The sequence below is a fragment of the Motacilla alba genome, chromosome 23 (assembly GCF_015832195.1).
Source record: "Motacilla alba alba isolate MOTALB_02 chromosome 23, Motacilla_alba_V1.0_pri, whole genome shotgun sequence".
NCBI classification, from domain to species: domain Eukaryota; kingdom Metazoa; phylum Chordata; class Aves; order Passeriformes; family Motacillidae; genus Motacilla; species Motacilla alba.
Genome location: NC_052038.1, coordinates 5,551,869 through 5,579,372, shown reverse-complemented (window position 1 = coordinate 5,579,372; position 27,504 = coordinate 5,551,869). Strand labels below are relative to the sequence as shown.

Genomic DNA, 27,504 nt, shown 5'->3' with positions numbered 1-27,504 from the left:
TGCAGAAGCCCTGCACAGGGGCTGACCATGCCCAGACTGTAATAAATGTGTCATCCTGCTGGAGGACAGGTGGGAACTGGGGAGAGTCTGGGAGTGGATTTCTAGAATGCACATAGGTGCCTAAAGATGCAAAGTGTCCCCAGGCTGGGACATCCACCTCTCCTTCAGGCCCTTGAATACCTTCAGGGCTGCATTACCCCTGCCTGAACAAGAGGCAGGAATGATTCCAGCCCCAGCTCTCTGTTCCACCCTCCCAGCAGCTCCAGTGCCCAGAGATCACAGGCAGGAGAGCCCTGTCCTGCTGCAATATCCTCAACTTCCTGCTTTCGTCATGGCTTAGTCAATATTGATCTTTGAGGCCTGGATCTTCTGAGCACAGGGAAAATGATTCTTGTCTCATGAGTCAGCTCCTAAATTTAACACACAGATCATCCCTTCTCAAGCTATTTCTCTTTGGCAAAGTTTGGAAAGAAATGTTGATGCTGTTGAATTTTACTGGAGCAAGGAACCCATCATCCCTGCTGCCCTCACTGCCCTCCTCTGCTCAGAACCAAACAGATCCATTTGTGTCACACAGCTGCTCCAGGACCTCCTTCTCTCCATCTCCTCCTGCGCAGGAACATTTCCAGATAAACAGCAGGATTTCAACACTGCTCCAAAGGTCTCCCCATGCAAGCCATCTGTGCCCAGCACTGCTCTCTCTCCTCCTCGGCCATGCTGGCTGATCCCAGCCCTGATAGCTCTGGGCAATAAAAGCCTTGCCCCAGGGAGCGTGTGTCCCCGGCAGATGTCACACCGGTGACAGGTGAGTGCCGCAGCTCAGTTGTCACAAGGACAGCAGAGCGGCAGGTGGCAGCTGTAACCCTAGAGCAAAGCATCAAAGCATTGCTCTTTGTCTTGCCGGCTAAATCTGGGAGCTGGCACTGTTCATTCCCGAGCAGCAGCCCCGGGGGAAGCTCAGCAGGGATCCTTGCCCAGGGATGAGCACTCTGCAAGCCAAGGATCCCACTCCCCCTCCCTGGTTGTGCCTTTATTTTGGCACTGGGGGATGTTTGAACACCACAAAAAAATCACTGGTGAGTTTTTAACAAGTTCTGGGAGGAAATTCTTACACGAGAGACAAAAGGAAAGCTCCTGATTCTGGAGACAGAATGAAGGAGAGCTCTCGGAATCCCAGAATATCCTGAGCTGGAAGGGACCACAGGGATCATCAAGTCCAACCCCTGGCCCTGCACAGACCCCCCCAGCAACCCCCCCTTGTGCTTGAGAGCACTGTCCAAACCCTCCTGGAGCTCGGGCAGCCTCGGGCCGTGCCCATTCCCTGGGGAGCCTGGGCAGTGCCAGCACCCTCTGGGGGAAGAACCTCGCCCTAAATCCAACCTCAACCACTCTGAACCGGCTCCAGGCATTCCCACAGTCCTGTCCCTGCTCACCGTGACCAAAGATCAGCGCCTGCCCCTCTAAATAAAAGAAATTTTGTAACAGAGGGTTGATGTGACAAAAGGAATGAAATTGTTAACTTTAGGCAGAATAGAGGATAATTGCACATTGCTTCTCATTATACAAAATTCAGGGAAGCACTGGAGTGGCCGTGGATTCAAAACCTGTGAAAGGGGAGTGCTCCTTCCCTTTGAGAGCTCAGCTCAGCCCAAAGTGCTTCAGACACGCCAGCCCAGCCCCTCCTGTTTATGCTCTCCTAGGAATGTCACGAACACAGCCACCAAATGAACTTCACACCTGAAGTCTGGGGCTGTTCCTGCTGGGTTTCACCTTTGTTCGGATGGTGAAGCAAAGAAAGTTCCTAGAAATGGCTCCTACTGGTGCTGTGCCAGATTTGATGGTGGAATTCATTCCCACAGGAGAAACATCACCTGCTCCTCACACTGCTGGGAGGGGTTTTCCCCGAATGCTGGGACTGCAGGAGCCCCTCAAATGAATTAAAAATCAGCAATCTCAGTTCTCTACCCCTGCCCCAAACTCTCAGACACCACCTCGGGCTGCTGGATACACAAAGCTCCCCTGCTCTGAGGCACCAAGCCTTTGTTTGCTGGGAAAAGGAAATAAAACAGTCACAGCCCCCCAAAACCTGCGAGCTGCTGGAGCTGCTGGTGTAATCAGACCCTGCCAGGATTTGCCTGGAGCTGGCATTGGCTGATGTCAGTCAGGCAGCAATGGCAAGGTTACCCCACGGGCCATTCCTGGACAGGGTTAAACTATTCCTCGTTCAGTTCAGATGCTTGGTGTGCTAAAAGAGCAGAGCGTGCCCCAGTGCTCTGGGCTCTGGAGGCACCTGCCCCCTCAGCCCCTGGGCCAAGGCAGGGATTTGGCAGATGGGGGGCGCGGGGTGGGCACTGCAGTGACAGTGAGTGTCCCCAGCTGGGCCATCCCCATTGTCGGGGAGGGCTGGCAGGGCTATATTTGACTGCAGGATGGGCACTCCAACATGGGGAACATTCTTCTGGGGAGAGTCATCCTCGTGTCACCACCAGCAGAAGGAAACCTCCTTTGTCCCTTGCCGTGCCTGGGGACAGGGGCTCTCCCTGCAGCCTTCACCGGTGAGTTTGGTTTATCTGTGAATAAACTGCTGTTTATTCTGCATTTTGGATCTTCAGTTGGTTTGTGTGACAGCTTTGTTTGACTCGCACTGCAGAAGCAGATTAAGCTTTGTGGCTGGATCTGCTTTAATGATTGTTTTCCCAGTGTTGTTCTGATGAAAATCTTGGTTTGCTTCGTGTTTTCTCACCAGATTCTGCTGTTTTACTGGCATGCTTAGAAAATAATCTGCATTTGAATTGAAATGTGTAGGTTTTAGCAGTGATTATAAAACAATGACATTTGTTCAGGGGAAAAAAAACCAACATTATTTAGTAAAAATGAGTCTGTGTCAGTAATTATTCATGAGCATGGAAACAAGGCTCTGATGCCCAGGATGACAGGACTCATTCTGCAGCTGAACCACTTCTAAAGACAGCAGAAGCTATGAAATTACAGTGATTTATTTTCCATAAAAGCCTGCTTCATTTTCTTCTTCTTTTACTTGTCAGTATTTGTTGTTTCTTCCAAAGTTAATGCCCACGAAGGAAACATTATCAAGATAATTCTGTATTTTCATTTGCATGTTGGGATATTTTTACCACAACAACCCTGCTTTTCCATGGGCTGTTTGTAAGAAATTTATTTACATCAACAGAAAACTGTACAAGTAAAAAGACTGTATGAGAAATTCTACTGGGAAAAGCTGAGGGTCTGGATTTTTTATCAAGATTATTTTTTAGTTCAGATTTGAAAGCAGCAAAGCTCAAATCCAGGTGGAAGATTTGCCAAGGGAAAATTTCAGTCATGGAACACGAGCTAGGGAAAGCTATGCAGCTATGCTTGAACAAATTCTATTCAGCAACAATTACATTTGCAAAGCTGCTTTTCCACAGTAACCTGAGCTTTTAGACCCTGTGAACGTGCCCAGGGCCAGGATCGTGCTGGGTGGTTGGACTGAACTGCAGGGACAGGGAGATGAGGAGGGGCCCGCGGTAAAAACTGCCTTTAGTGCCCAGCCATTAGTCAGGGGCTAAAAGCAGAGCTGTGGGCTCCCAGAGCAGAGGCTGGGAACAGCCAGGAGGGGAGCCAGGAGTGCCAGGCTGTGCTGCTGTGCCCCAGCTGTGCCATGGGACTTCTCTGGGAGCTTTCCTGGTCCCTCCCTGGGAAAATCCTGCTGTTCCTGAGCCATTCCTTGTTCCAGCTGTGCAGTGGGATTTCTCTGGGAGTTTTCCAGAACCCTCCTTGGGAAAATCCTGCTGTTCCTGAGCCATTCCTTGTTCCAGCTGTGCAGTGGGATTTCTCTGGGAGCTTTCCTGGTCACTCTTAGGGAAAATCCTGCTGTTCCTGAGGCACTCCTTGTTCCACCTGTGCCGTGGGATTTCTCTGGGAGCTTCCCTGGGGAAATCCTGCTGTTCCTGAGGCACTCCTTGTAGGCTGACATTTGGGAGGATGCTGTTTTGCTGTTTTCCCCATGATTTTTCATCCTGTCCCTGAGAGCTCAGCAGAACCACGTGATCCCTCAGGATGCAAAGGGCTGGATAAAGCATTCTCCTCTTGGAGTGCTGAGCTGTGGCTGTTCCGTGTGCATTCTGGGCATGGGGAATGACGTTGGGACACGGGAGCATGAGGGGGAGCTCTGCTTCAGCACTGCAGCTGCTGGAGCACCCTGCTTTGGTGGGAGCTGTCCCTGCCCAGCAGATGGGCTTTCACTTCCAACCCAACCATTCCAGGACTCCTGCTGAGATCCTGGAGAAACAAATCCACCCACAAGGGGCTGCCTGTTCCCTGCTCTGGGACAGCTCCAGCTGCCTTGAGGGACTCCATTCCTCCCCCTGATCCCACTTGCCACAGAAGCATCATGAAGCAAACCCCTCTCGTAGGGTGGATGTCAGAAAATATTTTTATATGAACCCTCACTCGCAGCCCCTGAATGCCAAAGCAGAGCAAGGACTTAAAGGGATTCTGTTGCAGTGTCTGATTTGAGTGTTTCAATCTATTCCAGTAAGAAAGTTTGGCTTTGACATCCCACCATGGGAACCCGAGCCTTCTTCCACCACAGAGAGGAGGAGCAGAAGGAGGAGAGGAAACACAGCTTGGAAATGACCTCCACAACCAGGAAAAAAAGGTTTAAAACCAGGTAAGTGCCAGAGTCAGGGACAGGTTGAGTCCATCAGGTGCACACAGGGCTTTCCACACATTCATGGATTTGTAGAATTCTGAGTTTGTGAAATGATGAACATGATGTGGATTCTTTTCCATGAACCTGCCCTGGAAGTGAGGAAGAGGAGACCTTCAGCCTTTCAGACCTATCGATAGCAGCTGCCCTTGCCTTGACCTCTGAAACAGCAAAGTAAGTCAGGAATTATTGTAACTCCAAGATAACCATTGTGGGCCACATCACAGCTCTGCACCAGGGTCACAGCTCCCAACTCACTCTGTTGGAAGCAAAAGGAGCAGGTTCAGCCCAGAGGTTCTTGCTTTAAAAACTCCAGGCCTCAACTGAAATGCAGGAAATTAAATGATGCTGCCATGTGATAATGGGGAACATCACCCTGCTTACACATAGGGGTGTGAGAGAAACCAGATTTTAAAGGAATAAATGGAAAATACTGCCAGATTAATAAACGAATAGCAACAGGTGGGACTCTCCCTCTTTCCCAGAAAATCTCAGCCACATCTCTCCTCCCTTTGATCCTTTTCCCAGCTTCCTCCCCAGGATTAGAAGTGGCCAAAGAGTGGCTTCCCATGGAAGTCTGATCTCTTCTGGGAGTGCTGGTTCCTGTGGGGGATAATTCCCCGACATTCCTACCCACACTCCATCAGCTGGTGTTTCTGTCCTTACCACTCCTGATTTCACCAAAAAGTGCAATATCAACAACAAAAAACACCCCTAAAAATAGAAAAAAAGTTTTATCTTGACTTCTGTTGGCTTTTATCATCATGTAGTTCCAGGGAGTACAATCTAAGAAGGGAAGCTGAGCTCCTGGAGCTGGAACAGAGGGGGCAGAAGAGGACTCATTTTGGGAATGACATGGAGAAGATGGAAGAGGAGCTCATCAGGATCTGCAGGCAGCTCCGAGTGAGGGCTGACAGGAAGGGCCTGCGCAGGAAGGTCAGAGCAGACACCTCTGCTGGCACCAGATGCCAGCAGGGCTAAAACTGTGATCCCACCCCAGAGTCCCTCCAACTAAAGGCCTGGCACCCCTGGCACTGAAACGTTACCAGAAGTCCCTCGTGTCAGAGGATTTGTGTGAGAGCTCCCCCTCGGCCTGCCCTCACCCGTGTCTCCCTGGCACAGGCTCTGGAGAAGGCGTGCCTGCAGAAGGAGCTGCTGGAGCTGCGCGCGGGGCGGGCGCCCCTGCTCTGGATCCCGCTGCGGGCACACGCCGTCTGGGAGAGCATGGATGTCACCCTGGCGTGCACCACCCTGGGCGCCCCTGTGCCACAGGCCACCTGGTACGGCGCTGCCAGCGCGCCCACGGGCACAGGGACCCGGCTGTGACAGCCCTGTCCTGCCGCCAGGAGGGAGGGAGAGCTGCAGAGGTCACAGGGAACACCTCGGTGTCCAGGGGTGTTGGACCAGCAGGGACATGGGGGCCTGGAGGCAGGGACAGTCCCCTGGGATCCTTCTGGGACGGGGCTGGTGCTCATGGAGGCTTCCCTGGAGATTCCCGGGGGATCCTTCGGGGACAGGGCTGATGCTCATGGAGGTTTCCTGGGACATTCCTGAGGGATTCTTCTGGGACAGGGCTGGTGCTCATGGAGGCTTCCCTGTGGGATCCTTCTGGGACAGGGCTGATGCTCATGGAGGTTTCCCTGTTTCCTTTGCTTTTCCCTCTGGCAGACTTGGGATTTAAGTCTCCAAAAGCAGAACCTCCTTTCAGCACTAAACCACCACAAACACACCCCAACAAGGCCTGGCTGCCTTGGACACCATGAGAGTTTCAGCACTAAACTGCTGCTGCTTCTACAGTTTGTAAAATACAACACAACTGTCACTTACTCCCTTTGTACATCAACCAACCCCAGGGGGAGAGTGATATGGACTGGGCCTGAGTGCAGCACACCCCACAAACACCAGAAATAAACGAAAGACCACCTCAAAAGCCCAGTTTGCACAGTGTATTTTGATCAGTTTGAAGTGATTGGCCATTCCTCCTCTGGCAGGTTTAAGTGTGCAAACATTTGCATTACTAATGACTCGTGGGCAGCAGCTCTGCCACTGTGGGAGCTCTGCGTGTCCTGTGTCCTTCCACAACGACCTCTCTGAATTATTCAGAGAGCAAAGAGAATCTGAACCTCCCACACGTCCCTGGGAACACAAGGAAGAGCCATCTGGGAACTTGCTCTCAGGAGCTGCAGGGCAGGGGATGTAAAGCCAAGGCTGAGCAGACCCAGGAGCACGGAGGGGTCTGGGTTTCACTGCCAGACTGCTTTGGATTGAAGAGGGAAATCTGTAAAAGAGGGAATTGTGTCTGCTCCTCTTTCCTGTGGTGTTTGACGCGGGTCCTTCCCTAACAGCACGTTTCCTTCTTTTCCACCAGGTATAAAAACGGAATCCCCATCGATCCCCGCCGAGCCCCAGCAGGAAAGTACAAGATCAGAAATAAATTTGGGATGCTGACCCTGCACATCAGCAGGTAATGGCTGTGCCCTTGGCTGAGCTGTTCTTCAGCTGAGCGAGACCTGCTCGCCCTAAATTCCCAGCCTGTGTATGATAAACAAACCAAGTCATTCTTCTGGAATCTGACCTTGCCTGCCTTTAGGCTGTTGTGTTTGAGCTAAACCTTTGCCAATCTCTACAGCAGTTCACAAGGTTTAAAAAAAATCCATGAAAAATAAACCAAACCCAAACAAAATTAAATTGCTTAAATTACTTCTGCTCTTCTTTTCATGTATCAACACCACGTTTTCCTTCAGGGTAAGGAATGTGCGTTAAGCACTTCATGAGGACACCAAAGATGTGATTTGGGATGGATCAGTGTAATCAGAACAACATTAGTTCTGATCTAGGAATTATCAGTGATAGACAAATGCAAATCTTCATTGCAATCAAGGGTTCCACAGGCCTTTTGCTTCTTCAGGACTTAAAATGTTTTCCTTCTGGGTCTCAAGAGAAAAAATTGACTGCAAAGTACCAGCAATCCTTGCAATTGAAAGGAAAAGCAGCTCCTGGATGAAAAGCAAACACCTCTGGGATTAAAGGGGAACCCCTTTGAATTTGTCCTGTGAAATATGAAGGAGGGGATTTTTTTTTTTTCAGATGCTCCATGGAAGATTCTGCTGAGTACAGTGTGGAGGTAAAGAATCAGTATGGTGAAGCGTATTCCTTTGCTACGGTGCTTGTCAGGAGTAAGTACAGATATTCCTCTGGGTTTCAACTTTCCAATACTGCAGAGCCTTCCAAATATTCCCATTATTTGATAGGCACACACAGGCACTCTGGAAAAGGACAGAACAGCTTCTCTTCCTTGGTCACTTCTGGGCCCAGCCAAAGGTTTTCCTTTCAGATTCCTTATGGACACAGCTGTCCTGTCACTGGGATAGAATTGTACTAAATTTAGGTGCTTATTTCTTCTGGACTGCTATGAAACAGCCCCACGGTGGAACTCCACAGGCTCACAGAGAGTCTGCTAAAGATAAGCAAGAAATGGTTCCCCAGGAACTGTGCTTTCAGTGGGGCCTCTCAGGGCATTACTGCAGAGAATGCCACGCTTTTCCCTGAAATCAGTAACTACCAAGGGCAAATGCAAGATTTTCCTGTTGGATTTGTGCTGTTCTTAAAATAACTGGCACAGACTCCACAGATACACACTGTGCACAGCCACAGCCAGACGTGGGGAAGGAAGTAAATAAACCACCAGCACTTAAAAAGGGAAATAATCTCAAGCTTTAGGAAATATGCAGAGCAGTCTCACAGGATCACAGTTTAGCTGTTCATATTTCAGCTATTTATATCTAAATTACAATTTTTGTAAAAAAAAGCATGGACAGAGCAGACCTACAGGACTGCAGACAATTACACCCTTTAGTGGGACTGGCAGAGCCCTCTGCCATGGGTCGTGCTGTTATCACATTTATTTTATCACATTTATCACATTTATTTTCACATCCCATATTTTGATCTGAATGCTGTCTGGGATGCAGATCCCTGATGGAGACTGTGACTCCAGGATTGCAAAAGCAGTGTATTATCACACCTTTCAGGTCCTTTAATTAAACAGTGCAAAAATTCAGCAGAACTGGAAATATGCAGCAGGCATTTACCAGTTCTAAAGGGACAGGTACCAGCCCAGAAAACCTTCATTTGCATCCTTCCCAGATTCCTAAATTCCCCCTTCCCTCACACAGGCAGCCAGGGAAAGTTACCAGGAGCTTCTCACAGTGTGGCCACAACAGGAGCTGCCCTTTGCCCAAAGCAGCAGCCTGGAGGAAAAATTCCACGCCAATAATAACCTGCTCCTCTCAGTTCCCTGTGGGATCTTTAGGATCAGGGCAGGATGAGGATGGAACGGGGCTGGCACAGAAAGGCCTGGCTGGGACAGCTCCCCTCACCTCTGAGTGCCTGCTTGACCTGGCCCTGACCAGGGACAAAGCCCTGCAAAGCACTGCAGACCCTGCTCCTCCCCCAGAGCCATGCCAGTAACCCGAGTCTTCCTTCTGCTATCTGCATTTACTGCTCTGAAAATAGAGATTACAGCCAGGCCTTAATGCTGCCTCCCCTGGAAACATTCCTGTGCCCAGGCAGGCCATGGCATCTCCTCCCCTGGCCCTGGCTGCCTGCAAAGGCCCCGATGCCCGGGGAGGCTCCCTGGGATCCGCTCTCCCTGAGACACCGCTGAGGGTCTCACAGGCAGTTTTACCTCCAGGGCTCGGTATTTCCCTCCTCTCCAGTGGTCACACTCACTCCTCAGTTTTTTAATGCTGCTGCCAAACTTCACCACTGGAAGCACAGGATTTTATGGGCATTGGTTTCAACTTGAGAGAAAAGCTCCTCAGTTTCACCCTAAGGGCAGCAGTTCTTGGGTTTCAGCTCCAAATGATTTCACGTCGGGCTGTGATGCAGAGGCCGGAGCAGGTGGAGGACCTGTGACACCTCCAGAGAATCCAGGAACAGCTGATTTGGGAGCATCCTTCCCTGAGCCCCAGGAACTGCCTCTGTCTCAGCACAAACAGCCTTTCCTCTGGTTAAATCCTGAAGTCCCAGTCACTGGTAGTTTCCAAGAATCCCACATCATCCTCTGGGAACGCTGTTAGAGCCCAGGGGGTTGCTTTTACTCAAATCTTTATTTCATTTAGCTTTAACTTGCCTGCTTGAAAAGGCAGAAGGCAAAGCAAGAGACAAAGCCCTCAGCTGTGAATAGCTGAGTGCACAGGAGCATTTGGAGCAGGATTGCTTCCCCTGGAACAGCCGTGGAACAATTTCCTCTGCAGACACATCCCAGAGGCTTGTGAAGGGCATCAGCTGTCACATGAACTGAACTTTTAGCCCACGGTGACACTTTAAAGGTTCAAATCAAGGGCTGGCTTGAGGGAAAAACAGTTTGCTGAGCATCACTGGGTGTTATTAAGAAGATAAACACTCCGTGAGATTTGCTAAATGTGTTTTCCTCTTTTCTTATAGAATATTATGGAAAGGAGTCAGGATTTGATTCAGAAATATACAAAAGTGAGTAAATCATTGATGTTATTATTCATTATTTTTATAGCCTGATGCAATTTGATTATTTTTTTCCCTGAGAGCTTTTCCTGTCAGCCTGACTGCACGTGCAAAGAGCGAGGCTCACTCTAAATCTATGACAATAAAAATACCACAGGAGGAAGGCTCTGGAGGGCTCTTTATCATGCTGACTTTCATTCCACAGGATCCCTTCTGGCCAGAGAGGCAGATTTTGCTTTTCCACTGAAACCCTTATTTGCAAGAGAAAAGGAGCCTTTCACCCTCTCCTGTTACTTCTCCTCTGATTTACTGGACCACCAACGAGGCATCACCTGGTTCAGAGATGGTTTGTAGGCAACAGCTGAGTTTATGTGCATTCACCTCTGGGAATGTCCCACTGGAACTCACAGCTGTGATTGAATGTGCACAGAAAAAAAAAAAATCATTAAAATCCAGGATTCCTGAGCTGTTCTCAGCTCTGCTCAAGCTACAGATGTTACTGTTTAATGTTTGTCTTCTCCCTGTTTGTAAAGGATGATACCACTGAAATGTTTTGGAGGTAATGACATTCTTGTTCATAAAATATCTGAAGAGCCTTAGGGTTCTCCAGTGAGAAAACCTTCTGGATACTCTGTGTTGTTCTGCTTGGGTCTATCTGTGGGTCAGAGTCCACAGCTGCAATCTGGAGGCACAAAAATAATCCAGGAATGTCTCAGAGATCCCTCATCCCATTCTGTTCTTTTTGAGGCATTTGGGAATAAATATTGCCACTCCTAACCCGGCAAATCCAGGTGAATGTCCTTCCCCCTTCTGCTGCACAGGGCAGCTGCTGCAGGACTCAGAAGGTCAGGAGCTGAGGTGCCAGGAGCGTGAGGCCTCTGTGACAGTGCCGTGTGCTCACAAGGAGGATGAGGGCTTCTACACCATCCGTGTCCCCTCGCTGCATGGCTACAAGGAGCAGACCACTTACGTGTTTGTGAGAGGTACCTGCAGAACCTGCAGATCTCCTTTCCTGAGACCTTGGCACAAAGGAATTCCCCCCTCACACACAGGGAAACAGCTCCTAAGTTTGTGTGTGGATACGATTACCCCAATCACCAGCTCTTACTGTCACTGGTGATTTCAGTGTTGGACAATCGTGTTACTGGGATAGGCCCACAGACACTTAAAATGAAGCTACTCAGTGAAAATTCTGGAAGAGAAAAGAACAGAACCTACCCAGCCTCACCTGGTGTTTTGCAGATGCTGCAGCACTGACAGCTGGGGCCCCAGGATCCCCCCTCAACGTGAGGTGCCACGATGTGAACAAAGACTGCCTGCTCCTCTCCTGGGTAGCACCCAGCGACGATGGAGGAAGCCCCATCCTGGGGTACCTCATTGAAAGGTCTGTAAGGCATCATCTCGGAGCTAAGAAACCCCATTTGATGGTGGAAACAGAACAAAGGAGCCCCGTGGGCTGCGTGTCCTTGCAGGTGTGTGGCTGGCTCAGAGGAGTGGGTGCAGTGCAGTGCCCAGCCTGTGAAGGGCTGCAGGTGCCCAGTGCTGGGCCTGGCTGAGGGACAGACGTACCAGTTCCGGGTCAGGGCTGTCAACAAGGCTGGCACCAGCCACCCCTCGAGGGCCTGTGACCCCGTCACCACCCACGACCCCAGCAGGGACAAGAGAGTGACAGGTTGGTACCAAAGCCAGGACAATCTGCTCCCTCAGGAGCTGCAGGAGTAACTGAGTGCAGATTGTCCAGATCCCCCCCGTTCCCACAAATGCCCTTGCTGAGCCCATCTTGGGAGCATTCTGAACAGAAAAAGCTGGAAGTACCATTGTTTGTGAGATAAAATGTCTATCATTGTGCACAGAACCAACGAGCCAGTCCTGGGTTCTGTCTTTGTCCCCAAGCACCTCCTGTGGGTGGGTAACTCTGCCCTGCTTGTCATTGCAGTGATTCCATACGACCAGGGCAGGACCATAGAAATCTCCAAGGATGACCTGGAGGGTGAGTTCAAATTTCCCCCAAGTGTTTGGCTCCTTCTTTATATTGAAGAATCTTAATTTATAGTGGGAGAACAGAATCCACTGTAAAAGAACTTTAATTTTCCTGCCACATTATCACTAAAGCCTTTTCTGCCTTCCCATAGGACACATTAAAATTCCCCTGCCACCCACCAATGTTCATGCAAGTGAGGTCAGAGAAGATTATGTGGCTTTGGCTTGGGATGAACCAGATCCAAGAGGCAGAGAGCCACTGAATTATTATGTGGAAAAGGTAAGAAAATAATATCACACAGGAGGGGAGCTGCAGAGCAGAACCATTTCTTTCTCAGGTGGGCCATGGCAGAGGTGAGGCCATTCCCAGTTAGGTATGGGGAGATCCAGCCTCAAACCCAGCTGGTTCAGCCCCCTCCAGCCCCACAGGTGCCCTGAGCCATGACTCTGACACAGCTCAAGGACTAATGATTAACAAGGAATGGACAATGAATTTTAACACCACAGAACAGTGGCAGAATTCTAACAGGAAGAACTGTTCCTGCCCTACGGCCCTGGAGGGTGGAAAAGCTGTGAAGAACCGAGAATACCTCACTGTCCTGTTCCCCACTAATCACTCTGTTGGTTAATTAGTATCTTCTGCCCGTCTCCTTTCATACATCCTTACTTCTAACCTCCTGTAGCAAAGGGGCCCTCTGCTGCCAAGGGTGAAAAGTGTGGGTACATCAATAAGAAACACATCATTTTACATAATTTATGGCTTTGGTTTGTGTTTTGTTTGGAGCTTTTTAAAATTCCTTTCCTCCAAAGCCCAGCTTTGTTATTGGTCGGGAGAATTTTGTGCTCACTTCGGGAGTTGTAAATCATCTCCTTCTTCATTGCAGTCGCTCGTAGGCAGCAGCTCCTGGCAGATGGTGAACCTGGACACGCCAGTGAGTTCCCCCAGGTTTGCACTCTTCGGTCTGCCGAAGGGGAAATCCTTCTGCTTCCGCGTGCGCTCCGTCAACAAGTTTGGGATCAGCGAGCCCTCGGTGCCCAGCGCGCCCGTCACCGCCGGGGCACAGCCCGGTAACTCCTGCCCTCCGTGCCCTGCACCAGCCCTGGAATCAGGGGCTGGGCTGCCAGGAATGAGGGGATCCCCTGCTCCCTCTAAACCCCATGGTTTAACTCCTGCCCTCCGTGCCCTGCACCAGCCCTGGAACCAGGGGCTGGGCTGCCAGGAATGAGGGGATCCCCTGCTCCCTCTAAACCCCATGGTTTAACTCCTGCCCTCTGTGCCCTGCACCAGCCCTGGAACCAGGGGCTGGGCTGCCAGGAATGAGGGGATCCCCTGCTCCCTCTAAACCTCATGGTTTAACTCCTGCCCTCCGTGCCCTGCACCAGCCCTGCAGAGGGCACGGGCTGCCAGGAATGAGGGGATCCCCTGCTCCCTCTAAACCCCATGGTTTAACTCCTGCCCTCCGTGCCCTGCACCAGCCCTGGACAGGGGCTGGGCTGCCAGGAATGAGGGGATCCCCTGCCCATGCTCCCCTCTAAACCTCATGGTTTAACTCCTGCCCTCCGTGCCCTGCACCAGCCCTGGACAGGGGCTGGGCTGCCAGGAATGAGGGGATCCCCTGCCCATGCTCCCTCTAAACCCCATGGTTTAACTCCTGCCCTCCGTGCCCTGCACCAGCCCTGCAGAGGGCACGGGCTGCCAGGAATGAGGGGATCCCCTGCTCCCTCTAAACCCCATGGTTTAACTCCTGCCCTCCGTGCCCTGCACCAGCCCTGGACAGGGGCTGGGCTGCCAGGAATGAGGGGATCCCCTGCCCATGCTCCCCTCTAAACCTCATGGTTTAACTCCTGCCCTCCGTGCCCTGCACCAGCCCTGCAGAGGGCACGGGCTGCCAGGAATGAGGGGATCCCCTGCCCACACTCCCCTCTAAACTTTGTGGTCTACGGTTACACAGCAGTGCTTTGATATAAGGAAATCTCTTGAAGCCCTAAATCCTTCTTTAATTGGTTTGCAGTTGGTCAGGGCAGTGTTAATCTGAGCAAGCAGTGAGCAGGGAATTACATTTAATGAAATAGGAACAGTTGAAGCCTGTGTTTAATCCAAGGATGCTGCCAGCATGGTGTGAGGGAGGTGACAGTGTGGAAGGAATGGCAGGAGGTCAGCAGCCTGGGCTGGGGGGCTCAGCCAGGACAGCAGCCTCTGCAGGGCTGCTTTGGGCTGTTTTCTCTCTGGATGGAGCCGTCAGAAAGAGGGCCACAGGTTCATGTTGGTGTTTCTCTTCTGCAGAGGGATGAGCACTCACTCTTTATTTGTGCATTGTCCTACACTGAAGCTGCTCCAGGGCTCACTCATAGATGGAAATGCAGAGGGAAGCAGGTCCCAGTTCAGGGTGGAGCCGAGGACAATCAACAGATGAGCTTTGTTTCTCCTCTGCTTCAGAGGAGGCTGTGTGGGGTAGCTGCAGGAATCAGGGGGAGAGGCAGAAGTCATCTGGCAAACCCAAGCACAAAACCAGATCCTGTAGAGTGGGCCCCTGTCCATGGCATTCTGCTGTAATTCCACAGAATCCCAGAATGGTTTGGGTGGGAAGGGACCTCAAAGCTCCTCCATGGGCAGGGACCTTCCACCATCCCAGGCTGCTCCAGCCCCATCCAACCTGGCCTTGGGCACTTCCAGGGATGGGGCAGCCACAACTTCCCAGGGCAACAGTTTGAAAATGGGGCTCTGGAAAAGGTGAATAAATCAAACAGGCCAACTCATTTACAATAGTTTGGGATTTTTTAAATGATAGATTTCAACCCTCACTATTTTTGTCTGTGTTTTTTTTTGTTTCTTCCCTCTTTTAGCTCCTCCATCTCCACCATCTCAGGTTTTGGCCTTCAGAGACACCAAGACATCTGTCGTTGTGCAGTGGGACGAGCCCAAGGATGGCCCGGAGCCCCTTGGCTATTACATCTACTGCCGGGAGACGGGCACGGAGGAATGGCAAACAGTCAATAACAAGCCAGTGACAGGCACCGAGTGAGTGCAGCTCCTCTGCTCTGCTGAGGGATGACAGGGGCCCAGCCCGCATTCCTCTGGTTCTGCCCGGAGTCGTGTTTCAGATAAAAAAAGAACTTCCTTCAGTCCCCACGCACAGGCTGGCAGGCACACCGACACCAGGGCCTCTTGGAGGGGTCAGGATTGCTCCAAGCCCCAGCCAAGGCTGTGTGCTCTGCACGGGCTGGGCTGCACAGCCCCACTGAGCCTGGGGCACCAGCACAACCACATTCCATGGGTTTGCCTGTTTTCCACCAGAGTAAAGTTGGTGTCAATCACATGCAGAATTCACAGTCGCTCTCCAACTGTGGGGCTCACATGTCAAGCAGAAAAAGTCCATTAAAAAGTCCTGTTCATCTCCCTGCCCATGGTGATTCCTCTCCATCTGATCCACACCCTCTGGGAGTTATCTGGAGCCATTTCATGTGGCACATTAATATGCAATGACAAATAATGATTTTGCAAGAACTAAGCCTTATTAAGGTGTGTTGCTGTCTGTTTCAGCACTGTTTACCTGTGCACAGGCACACACAAACATATTCATTTGCTCTCCCAGATTTACTGTTCCTGGGCTGCAGCCTGGACAAGAATATGTGTTTTGTGTGAAATCTGTCAGCGATGCAGGACTGAGTGAGAGCTCTCCAGAAACAGATCCCATCGTTGTCAGGCCAGCAATTGGTGAGTAGTGACCAAACGAAACCCCTGCAACCCCATCTGTCAGGCACAGCCACCACTGCCTGCTATGGTGACACGTCTGAGAAGCAAAACAAAAGGGACCTCATTTTCTTGTACCCTGCAGCTTCTGCCATCAATTACACTTGCCAAGCATGGACAGAGCTAATTAATTAGCATTTTGGCCTAGCAGTGTATTATATTCATGGTGTTAATTTGGCTCTGGGTACAAGTGACCATTTTAAGTGCTCAGTTATGTGATATCTAGAAATCAACATCGGGAATTTCCCAGGGAAATCAAAAAATCCTACAATGACACCATCCAGGACCTGACCCTCCATGTTCCCCGTTTTATCAACCCACTGCTCCCATCCTTTCTGCCACACAAACCCCAAAGCACCAGGCAAGGGACCTCCTATCCAAGGCTTTTGCTGTGAGAACGTGGACGTTGTGTGGACACTGCTGTTCTGTCTGTCCCTCTGTGCCCAGCCTGTCCCTCAGCCCCTCGTGACTTTGTGCTGCTGCACTGTGGCAAGGCTGAGATGACCATTGGCTGGAAAGCCCCGAAGCACAAAGGAGGAACAAAGATCCTGGGATATTTCCTGGACCAGCACGACCACTCGGAGCCCGACTGGCACGAAGTCAACGCTCGGCCGATTCCTCGGCGCGTTTGCACGGTATCCATTTGGGGCACAGCTGGGAACAGCTGCACCAAGGGGGAGCTGGGCTTTTCTGCTTCTTCGGTGTCCTGCTGAACTGACCGCGCCTGTCCTTCCGCACCCCAAGGTCAGCAGCCTGCAGGAGGGGCACCTGTACGAGTTCCGTGCCCGTGCCATGAACAGGGCTGGAGTGGGGGAAGTGTCCGAGCCCAGTGACCTGTTCAGATGTGAGGAATGGACAATGCCAGAGCCAGGTATCCCTCCTGTAACACCATCCAGGAAAATGCCACCAGCTGAGTTTGTTGTCTCCTCGCGTTTCCACCATAGAAATGGCTGCTCCCAGGACAGAAAAGCACAAAACACTTCCTGTGGTGTTCTGATGCAGGGTGCATTAGAGCACCCGGTTGAAGAATAAGGATCTAAATTCTAAATCCTTTTCTTTACACCACAGCAAATACCATTAAAGCAGCTGGCTATGCTATTTCATAAACCCACCCCTAATTTCCACAGAAACCATCCCCTACAGACCCACTACTCAGCTGCCACCCTAAACTCTGCTCTCTGATCCCAAGTGCAGCACTCCCTGTTCCCTTCGTGCCAGGCCCTCCTCACGACGTCAGGTGCACCGAGGTGAGGGACTGCTCCCTGCAGCTGCACTGGGAAGCTCCTCTCTACCTGGGGGCAGGGCCGGTCACGGGCTACTTCATAGAGCTGTGTGAAGAAGGCTCAGAGGAGTGGAGGCAGATGAACAAGCAGCCCACAGCCACGACCCACATGAAGGTCTGTACCTGCTCCCAGTGTCCAGTGCTGCTTGTCCTAGTCTGACATTAATTCTGGCTGTGTTTCCTGCAGGTTTCAGACCTGGAAACAGGGAAGTGCTACATTTTCCGAGTACGAGCACTGAACAAGGCTGGAGTTGGACCCCCTTCACTCCCCTCAGACCCTGTGGTGGCTAAAACCAAGCCTGGTATGAAGCTAGAAGCCATGAGACTGAGCCAGTCTGTAAATAAATGTATGATTTGGGTGAAAATCTGCTTTGTGATGCATCAGCTACTCGTTTCACAGCAAGAAACACCCTCAGTAAAACAAAGAGGAACAAATCAAGCCCAAATTAATTAGCTCTGACTGTGCTCTGTGTGGTTTGGTTTTAGGGGGTGTTTTTGAGTTAGATGTGCAGAAGCTCAGCCCTGATCTGCTTTGGTAAGGAATGTTTTGTGGGTTTTTCCCTCATCCAGGCACAAATGAAATTGAACTCGGGGTGGATGAAGAGGGTTTCATTTACATGGCCTTTGAAGCTCCTGAAAAGAATGACTCCTCTGAATTTATCTGGTCTAAGGACTATGAGGGACCTCCAGACCCTGACCGAGTTCAGATTGAAGAGAAAGGCAACAGGTGAGCATCTAATGCACACTGAGAAAATGAACTGGTGAGTAAAGAATGTATTAAACACCACATTAAACGTATTAAAAAACTGAAGCCAAATGTTTCCCTGTCCTTTCCCTGATTCCCAGCCCTGGAGTCCATGAAATGGCTGCTCAGTGCAATGTGGGGAGCAGCTGCCATCCTGTTCCCAGTATCTTTACCTTGCTACTCAGAGTCATTCATAAATTCCAAGGAGTTCTGCATTTATTGCTCTCAGTGTATCAAATTCTGGTACAGGAGACATCATTTCTGAGGAAAAGATATAATTTTTGCTATGATTCTTTTTACTTTTAGATCAAAACTGATACTGAAAGAGCCCTCAGAAAAGGACCTGGGCGTGTATTCGGTGGAGGTCACGGATGTAGATGATGATATTTCTGCCAGCTGCACTTTAACAAAAGAAGGTAAAAAGTGATAATTGCCAACAACAAAAAACTAATGTGCCCTCATTTTCTAATCTTAGATGTTTAGAGGAAAGTTTCCTGCAGAAGAATAGTGAGTGACTAACGTCACTGGATGGTATCACTAAAAAGATGTTTCCCATTCCTTGAAGGCTCAAGGGCAGTTTCTTTTACAGTCCCCCAAGGAAAGATTCCACGCTCCTGCAAAGTCATTTTTCCACTGCAGTTCAGATTTCACATTTGGCTACATTGTCATAATGATTTACAACTTCTTTAGCACTCTGCCTGAACCGATCCAACCAACGCTTTATTCAGCTAGAACCAACAATTCCCTTCACCACCTCTTCTAATCCTCCCCATTACTGAACATTTTCTCTTTCTTTGACATGAAGTTCATCAACAAATTAAATTAAATTAAATTGATACAATTAATTTGTTTTGGCCTAGCGTTGACTTTTAATTCTCTCCGTTTCAGATCTGGACAAGCTGTTGAAACGTAGCCACGAAATCAGGAACCCATGTAAGTCGAAGCAGCAAAAAGGCACGAGCAGGGCCCAGCCTGGGAAAAGGGAAGGCAGCAGAGCCCTGGCTGGGCCAAACCCCGAGGGGCGCCTGGCATTCCCCTGGTGGTTCTCTCTGCTTGCCAGTGATCAAGCTGATATCTGGCTGGAACATCGATGTCCTGGAGAAGGGGGAAGTGAGGCTGTGGCTGGAGGTGGAGAAGCTGTCCCCGAATGCTGAGCTGCACCTGATCTTCAATGACAAGGAGCTCACCAGTACCCCGGTAGGTTTTATTCTGCATTTCAGCTTGACTTACTTTCCCACTGCTGAACATGGCACATTCCCAGGTTTCTGAATTCCCATCAGATATTTTGATGGGGATTTTGAATTGAATACAGGCAAGTCTCATGGATTCTAAGAGCAGATGGAAGTGATTTATTTCTCAGTCCAAAGCACTGGAAATAACCCCGTGTGTTACAGCACCCTCCAACCTCCTCAAACAGCCACAAAAATGTTCAGGCCTCCTCCTGGTCCTCCCATATCAAATTAATATTAGAACATTTAAAAAATACTTGGAATGAGAGGACCAGAGGAGAGAACAGTTGAGAATGAAGCACAGATATAAATCATGGGCTGTCACTGCAGAGCAGCAATGCCCAGCTAACAAGAGGACCCCCAGAACAAAGGACAGGACCAGGCCAGAGCAGTTCAGAGCTGTCAGTGCCCTGCTGGGAGGGTTAAATCAACATGTAACAAGTTTATCCAAGGCTTTATCTCTTCTAAAATCTGTCTCCTCTCCATGGAGAGCTGACAGGGATCTGCACAATTTATCAGGCTCGTTGCAAGGACAATATTTGCTCAGAGCAAACGGGCAGTGAGGCAGAATGATGATGTTTGTGCTCAGGCACCTGGCACTCAGGTGCAGGAGCTCCGTGCACCTCAGCAAGAGGGGCAAATATTGCTCATCCTGGCCAAGTATGGAACTACACATCACAGATTATAACCAAGCGCAGCACTTCCACGCCACTGAAAATCACAGATCTTCTGCTTTCAGCTCTGTAACACCCACGAAGGAAGGGTGCTTTGGGTTAGGTGGTTTTACAGAACTTTCTCTCTGCTGGAAGCAATTCTACCATTCCTACAGACATAAATAACAGATGAATCCCACAGCGTGGCACAGCACAGTGCTCTGCCTTCCTCATCTGCAAAATGAGGGGAGTTTATAAGGATACAGGTACAAAATAACTGCAACATGGAATCATCTGCCCAGGGGGGTGGTGGAGTCATCATCCCTGGATGTGTTTAAAACAAGACTGGATGTGGCCCTGGGTGCCATGATCTGGTTGAGGTTTTAGAACATGGCTTGGACTCGATGATCTTAAAGGTCTCTTCCATCCTAGAAATTCGGTGATTCTGTGATATCTGCTGTGCCAGGAGCAGTTCTACTGTGGAAATCTCTTCCTCTGTTTTACACAGACACACAAAATCAACTTTGTGAAAGAGCAAGGCCTCGTGGAACTGATAATCCAGGACTTCTGTGCTGATGACAAAGGGGTGTACACAGCCCAGCTCCAGGATGGGAAAGCCAAAAATCAATTCACCCTTGTTCTCATGGATGAATGTAAGTGAAATTCAGGATCAAATATAGCCTGCCGTGCTCAGTGGAAACTTTGTGAGGCACTTAAGGCCCCAGAGTATTTCCGACAGTTCTAATGGTACACTGGGAATGGGGAGAGCAAATTTTAGCCCAGATTTAGAGTCCAGGAATCATTTAAGAAATGATCTGAATCTCTCTTTACCATAAATTAAAGCTTTTAGTCTTATAAATAGGTGCTTGATGATAAAAGCAGTCTGCTGAAGTGGAATGCTTCGTTCTTCCTTCCAAATGTTTTACATTTTAGCTTGCAGTGGTGAACTGTGCCTTGGCAGCAGAGTGGAGAGTGTGTAGTCATTTATCTCAGGGCAGGATCAGGCTGGAAATTCAGTGTATTTAGCAGCAGGTTCACTGCACTAAAGGTAATAAAGACAGCGTCAACTACACTCCAGGACAAGGAGGAAATATCTCTATTGTAGAGGAAATATCCAATAACGGGGGTTGTTGACTTTGTCCTTTGCTGTTCCACAGCTTTTGCTAAAGTGGCAGAAGAAGCTGAAGCCAAACGGAGACAATGGAAGAAAAAGCAGGGTAAGGTCAGCCCGAGGTTAAGGACTCCTCAGAATGAGCCAGGATGGCAAAACCCAAAGGAATTTATTTCACTTCATCATCTTTTTAAACACAGCATTCAAGCTGATTAAGACACTAGGTTAAGAGTCCCTGTTTTCAGATGCCTTGCCCTGCCCTTAAAAATCAAAATAATGAAGCAGTTTTAGGCAAGCTAGGCAGATTTATCAGCAGAGATCTTCTGCATCAGTGCTGGGCACTGAACACTTCCAAACTCTGAAAACTGCAGCCTGAATACACCTTCTGTAATTAGGATCCACTTGTAAAAACCAGGATTTCTAGCTAAGTTTGTAAAGATCCATGCATTCCACGTTCACTTCTCATCTTATGTTGATGAATAAAGAAGTTTTTAAAACAAGTTCATTGGAAAAATACTACAAGTGGAAAGGTGATTCCCTGCTAGTGAGGACAAAAATATTCACTTGATAGCGACTGTGAGCACGTTATAAACCAGCCTCCTTCTCGGCTTCAGAGTGCCAGCATGGGGTGAAAGGATCGAAAGTCATTTATTCCAGTTTCCCTGTTCCCCAGAAACTCGGGAATTCCCAGGTGCACTGCGGGAATCCAGCACTAGATGGAAGCATTCCCGCAGGAAACACGGCAAAGGCACCCCGGGAGAGATTTCTTTTCCTTTCCAGGTCCGCATTTCATAGAGAACCTGACATGGAAAGTTTTGGAGAGCTGTGAAGTGCTCCTCACCTGCAAGGTAACAGAATTCCTTCAGCGTTCCATTTTAGGTGTCATTTTCAGAGGATATGAGCAGTGCTGGTGCAAATGCTTTGCTGCAGTGAGGAGATGGTTTCTTTTGGGCAGAGATTTTAACAAAGAAGGGAAATTCTGAGATTCTGGAGTAATGTAAGTGATGATTCATATTAGCACATCCAAGAATTAAGAAAGCAAATGGATTTTGACTTTTAAATGTTGACTTCAAACAGGCAACGAACCTGAGGAAGGACACCAACTTCCAGTGGTTCTTCAACCACAAGGCACGGGCTGGTGGAGTGTTTGATGCACAGACTGGGATGGGAGCTCTGCAGATCCCGAAGGTGAAACACCAGACAGCTCAGAGGTCCACGGGAAAACGGCCCCAAAAATTGTTACAGTCAGGTTCTGAAGCTGAGTTCCAGGGGAGTTCATGGCAGGGGGGTGGAACTAAACAATCTTTAAGGTCCCTTCCAACCCAAACCAGGCTGTGATTTGAAGATGCTAATAAGAAACAAGATGTTTTAACAGTGGGTGGCTGTTCAAAGTTTGACACATCCTAAGAGGCTGAAAAGAGCTGATTTCACACAGGCACTGAGGAAGAGCTGAGCTACTGACCCCCCAAAACCAACAGCTTCTGAACCTGACACCCCTATCCCTTCACAGGAGGTTTTGGGACAAATTTACCCTTTCCCCCCCCATTTCTGCTCAGTTCAACCAAACTCATTGGGAAGGAATGAATGTCAGCTTTTCCCCTTTTCCCAGTCCTCCCCTGTTCCAGGGATGTGGGAGTTTCTCGGGGAGGGGTGGTGTTTGTTCTGGGGCTTGTTTGGGTTATTTTCATCAATGTTACACGGGCACACACGTGTCTGGTAGGTAACCAAGGCAGATGAGGGGCTGTACAAAGCAGTGGTTTCAGATAACCGAGGAGAGGACTCCACCCAGCTGGACCTCACAAAAGGAGGTAAGAGAACTTCGGATCACTATGACACATTCACAGCCCTGCCCCGAGTTCATTTTGGATTTAAACCCAAATACCCTCACGTCCTATGAAACCTGCATGTCCTGTGTGCTTTTATAGGAGTTAAAACCTGCATTAAAAAGTCAAATGTAAAGAGTTTCCTGCTCTACATGCTGAGGTCATTTCCACCTGCAGTCATTTCTCAAGCCAGGACTGCATTGTAAATTCTGCCAAGCCCCACAGATAAAGCTCAGGGGTGTTTCAGTCCCTTCAACCAGAATCAATCAGAAGGTTCTGCTGCCCGAGATTAAATGCTGCCCTGACATCTGGAATCCATCACTTAAACCTGGTACATAAATCTCCTGTCTGGGAGGCACATGGTGAGTGGGAAGGGAGATAGGAGCATCTAAATTTAGTAAGAAATGCCCAGCATCTGAAAACAAATGAATCAGAGGCAAAAACTCCATTCCCAGTGAGCTCTGCCACAGAAAGAGACAGCAAATAACCCGTGGGTATAAAACATCCTAACCACGGTGGAATTAATCGGCAGATTGGATGTGGTTTGCTGTGATTTTTATTTATAGACTCTTAAATCGTTGTCTTTCAGCCTTTGAGGAGCTTCTGAAGGAGCTGTGCAGGATCAGTGGTATGTCAGCTCTCAGCACTACAGCAGAGGGGAGGGATGGGATGGCCCAGCCGTCCCTGGCTGTGGGACAAGCACAGCCCCACCCCTCCCTGCTCCTTTGGCTGGCATTTTCTGCTGGAACAGGTAAATCTGGGCATTCCTCCTCAAGGTCAGTCTTTCCCTTACACCACCAGCTCTTTCTGCCACACCTCTGAAAATCCAGCCCACCGAGGAAGGCATCAAAATCTACACAGATGTCAAGTACTACACAGACTACATGAAAACCACCTGGTACCACAAGTAAGTCCCCAAAAAATATTTGCAAAGCTTCTGCAGCACTGTTCCTTCTAACTGTTTATCCAAAATTAAACATTTGGGCCTGAGCCCATACATTTCTTCAGGCAACTGTGGATTTGTCTGAGTAAGGGCTGAAATCCACAATTCACTCCCATCCTGGAACACGTCTGGGAATTCCAGAATGGAAAGTCATGTTATTTTTATCATAGCATTGCAGAAATATTTATAAGTGATCATCTTTCCTAGAATAATAATGATGCTGCACTTATGATACTGCTCACTTACAGCCTCCTTGGTTACAGACAGAATTTTTTCAAACACTTTATTTTTACTACTCCATGTTTTCATAAACCACTCTCTTCCCCCACTCTGAATAAAAAATATTCCCAAAATGACAAAATTCTTCCCAAACACTGACTAATTTAGCCTCATAATGTCTTCCCAAATAGAGCTGGTGTTTTATTAGATACCACCTACACATGCAGATAAGGAGGTGAACTTTTAATAACATTCAAGGACTAAATACTTACAAATATTCAACATCTAAATGGGATTTAATCCTTTAAATAAGAACTAAGAAGTCTTTTGTAGAGTTTATGAAGCTTTGGCAAACTGCCTCAACGTACAGCCCTGTGGGATTTCCTCTCTCCTCCCGACTCCCACACTTCCAACACGACAGCTCTAGAAAGAGGTGATTTCTCCAGCCCTGCTAAATCTGACTGAAATGACATCACTTGCTTACTCAGGGAGAAACAGCTGGAAAGCCGTGACAGGATGAGAGCTGGGAGCACCATGAACCAGATCTGGCTGCACATCCTGGAGCCCGGGGAGGCCGAGAAGGGCAAATACACCCTGGAGATATTCGATGGCAACAGCTCCCACAAACTGTCAACAGACCTGTCTGGGCAAGGTGAGCTGAGCCACTCCTGAGCTGCTCTCCAGGAGCCCCGGGCAGGGATTCCTCTCTCCCTTCTGGAGCTGGAGCTGATGTCCATGTGGAATCCATGTGGAACTGGGCTGAGGAGGACAGTGCAGAGCCCACAGAAGCACGAGGAGAGGGAAAGAGGGCAGGAGAAAGGAGTGAAGCCTTTAGGGAGCCTCGGCACTGCTGGGGAAAGGGTGAGAAGGGGCAGCTGCTCCTGGGATGTGGCCAATTCCTCCCCTGGACAACAGAGCTCACAGGTGGCATCCTGGAAAAGAGAACTTCCAGGTTTACAAAGGCTTTTCCAAACTGTTGGAGGGTTTTTTCTCCTCTGAACTTTCTTTGGAAAAAGAGAACTCAGTCCCACTTATTTCAGCAGTACACAAACAGAGCTGGGATTCCTTAGGCAGGGACAGATACCATCCAAAGGATAATTACATTTATCCATCTCATCCCAGCACTGGTAACAACAACATAATGCTAAATCCACTGAGTCAAACGAAACTAAAGGCAACTTTCCCTAAAACCTTTCCTTTTTGCAGCTTTCGAAGATGCCCTGGCTGAGCACAGGAGGCTGAAGTAAGTTCCTAACTAAATATTTTCACAGCTAAATCTATTCTGAGTCTCACACTCTAAATTGTTAATGCAGTGGCTAATAAATAAAACCACAATCATTTTCTCTCCCTTTCAGGGAAGCAGCAATAGCAGAGAAGCGTAAGTAAACGAATCTCTTCCCTTCAGTGAAACAAAGCCAAGTTTGCTGATAAGAAAAATGAAAAGGTTCTGTTTGTGCACTCCCAGGTCGGGCCAGAGTCGTTCAAGGTCTGCCAGATGTTGCCACCATCATGGAGGACAAGGTAATATTGAGTAACTCCATTAACTGGTCCTTGCACAGACGCAGAAGGATCGCTGATGGGGAGGAAAGATCCTTGCTTCACCCTCCTGCACTGCTCAGCTTCTCTGAGCTGCTGCACTGCCAGAGGTGGGAAGTGGTGCCCTGCTGGGTCACCGTCACTGCCAGACCCTTTCTGCTGCCCTCCATCCCACAGGACTGGACCCTGAAGGCCTTTAGGTGCTGGGCCTGATTCTCCCATCAGCCCAACTCCCTGCTTTCACTCCTGAGTCCATTCCCTTCACTCAGGCAGCACAAACCCCTGCAAAGGAACGGCAGACTCACCACGTGCCTGTGTCAGCGCCACCTTACAGCACAGGACCCACACAAGGACAGTGAGACAAACATGAGTCAGGCCCAGGGAATTCAGGCAGGTTAATCCTGATTGTACTGGAGGAAATCAGGAAAAGGAATATCAGATATCAGTGCTGGAATGTCACCTAATGAAAATGAGAGAACTGATTTTTATTGTTCTTCATTTAAAAGATGTGTGGATGTGGCACCTGGGGACAAGGTTCAGTGGTGGCCTTGGCAGGGCTGGGTTAAGAGTTGGCCTCAATTTTAAAGGTTTTTTCCAACCTAAATGATGCTGATACTATGAACTGAATTTCCCTGCACATTTACAGCTCCACAATCCATTTCTGTTCTCTGTTTCACCACAGACCCTGTGCTTAACTTGTTGTGTGTCTGGGGACCCCTACCCAGAGATCACCTGGTTCAAAAACGAGAAGGTCATCGTGTTTAAGGACAGATACAAGATGGACGTGAAGGGCTCAGTGGTCACAATCACCATAGAGAGAGTCTGCAACGAAGACACGGGAAAATACAGCATCTATGTCAAGAATAAATATGGGTCTGAAATAGGGCAGGTCACTATCAGTGTCTACAAACACGGGGAGGTCCCAATAGCAACAGAGCAGGAAGTCCCAGCTGGGATTTCCACAAAAAAGCCTAAATGAATGAATTGTCTCCTTGAATCTGAAAGGAGTTGAACTCCTCCAGATGCCTTTCGGTGTCTCTGTGTTTATTTTAGCAATATTTCAACGTTTTGGCAGTTGTTAGAGAACAATTCTGGGCTGTGTGTGGGTGTGTGTGTGCTCACACGTGTGTACACTGCATGTTCACCTTCCAGAGAGACTGTGCCCTGGTAAATGTGTGTGGAATACCAGAGGATCCACACGTGGGGCTTTATGGAGGGTTTTGTATTAAATCACTACATGTAACAGATTTTCTTGTAGCCTGTGTGTGTGTGTGTGTGATTAAACTCAAACCCCTGGTGACATCTCAGCTCTGCTTTGAGTATATCCATGATGAAATCACTCCACCTGGGGGTGTGTGGGAAGTCAGGACAAAGGACCCTGCAAATCAGGAATTCTCACAGGTAAATGTAAGTACAAATCTGGCTCTTTCTATGTGGACCTCCTTTAAAATTACCTACTAAAAAAAGGGTGCTGAATTGGTAAGGAAAAGCTGAGCACTGGGTTTCTATTTTAATAGAATGAAAAGCTAACTTAGAGAGGTCACCCACCCCTGGGATACAGGCTCTGGCTGAATTAAGCAATCTAGCTGCAAGACACAGCTAATGAAAGCCTTCCAAAATCAACAGTCAGGCCTGCACAGACAGCAAGGAACATCACTCAAGGGCTGGAGTGAGTGAAGAATTCCTTGTGCAGTTGGTGAGAAGAAAAAAGAACGCATCCTATTTGCTTCCTGCATTCACTCTCCAAGCAATGTTCCATGTTTTATCTTTTATCTTCTATTAAAATAAAAAGTAAAAAGAAACCGAGTTTAATTCAGTTCTGTTAGGTGCACATCACTGACATCTGCTGGATAAAATCATCACTCATGTCCCACTCCAACATGAGTTTGCCTGTCCTCAAGCAATGGGAGGCCCACAATTTTGAAAGAAACAGAATTATTTTATTCCTTTTCATCCACCATTTAAGGTTCAAGTGCCCACAGCAGAGAACATTGTAATAATCAGGAAGTTCCTGCTGTACAATACCCATCACCTTGA

The 27,504-nt window shown here is 48.9% G+C and overlaps 1 protein-coding gene across 4 annotated transcripts; it reads left to right on the top strand.

Annotated features, from left to right (window-relative positions):
* Positions 1–680: 680 nt before the first annotated feature.
* Positions 681–27,504, top strand: MYOM3 (myomesin 3). Of its 4 annotated transcripts, XM_038160921.1 has the most exons (38): positions 681–805; positions 2,429–2,555; positions 4,538–4,672; positions 4,811–4,885; positions 5,482–5,647; positions 5,834–5,991; positions 7,080–7,175; positions 7,799–7,887; positions 10,160–10,204; positions 10,401–10,541; positions 11,017–11,178; positions 11,438–11,579; positions 11,668–11,867; positions 12,132–12,185; positions 12,328–12,455; positions 13,060–13,243; positions 15,020–15,194; positions 15,769–15,890; positions 16,374–16,561; positions 16,671–16,797; positions 17,145–17,323; positions 17,396–17,510; positions 17,779–17,935; positions 18,260–18,369; positions 18,842–18,886; positions 19,014–19,150; positions 20,344–20,488; positions 20,993–21,052; positions 21,727–21,794; positions 22,024–22,134; positions 22,667–22,754; positions 23,359–23,397; positions 23,571–23,676; positions 24,420–24,583; positions 25,138–25,174; positions 25,287–25,309; positions 25,397–25,452; positions 26,150–27,504. In XM_038160921.1, the coding sequence occupies exons 3-38, from the start codon at positions 4,566–4,568 to the stop codon at positions 26,444–26,446; spliced, it is 4,296 nt and encodes a 1,431-aa protein (XP_038016849.1). In that variant the 5' UTR covers positions 681–805; positions 2,429–2,555; positions 4,538–4,565; the 3' UTR covers positions 26,447–27,504. The 4 variants fall into 4 exon arrangements, with proteins under 4 accessions (XP_038016849.1, XP_038016850.1, XP_038016851.1 ...); XM_038160922.1 differs by lacking the exon at positions 681–805 and having other exon boundaries at positions 2,305–2,555; XM_038160923.1 differs by lacking the exons at positions 681–805; positions 2,429–2,555 and having other exon boundaries at positions 3,439–4,672.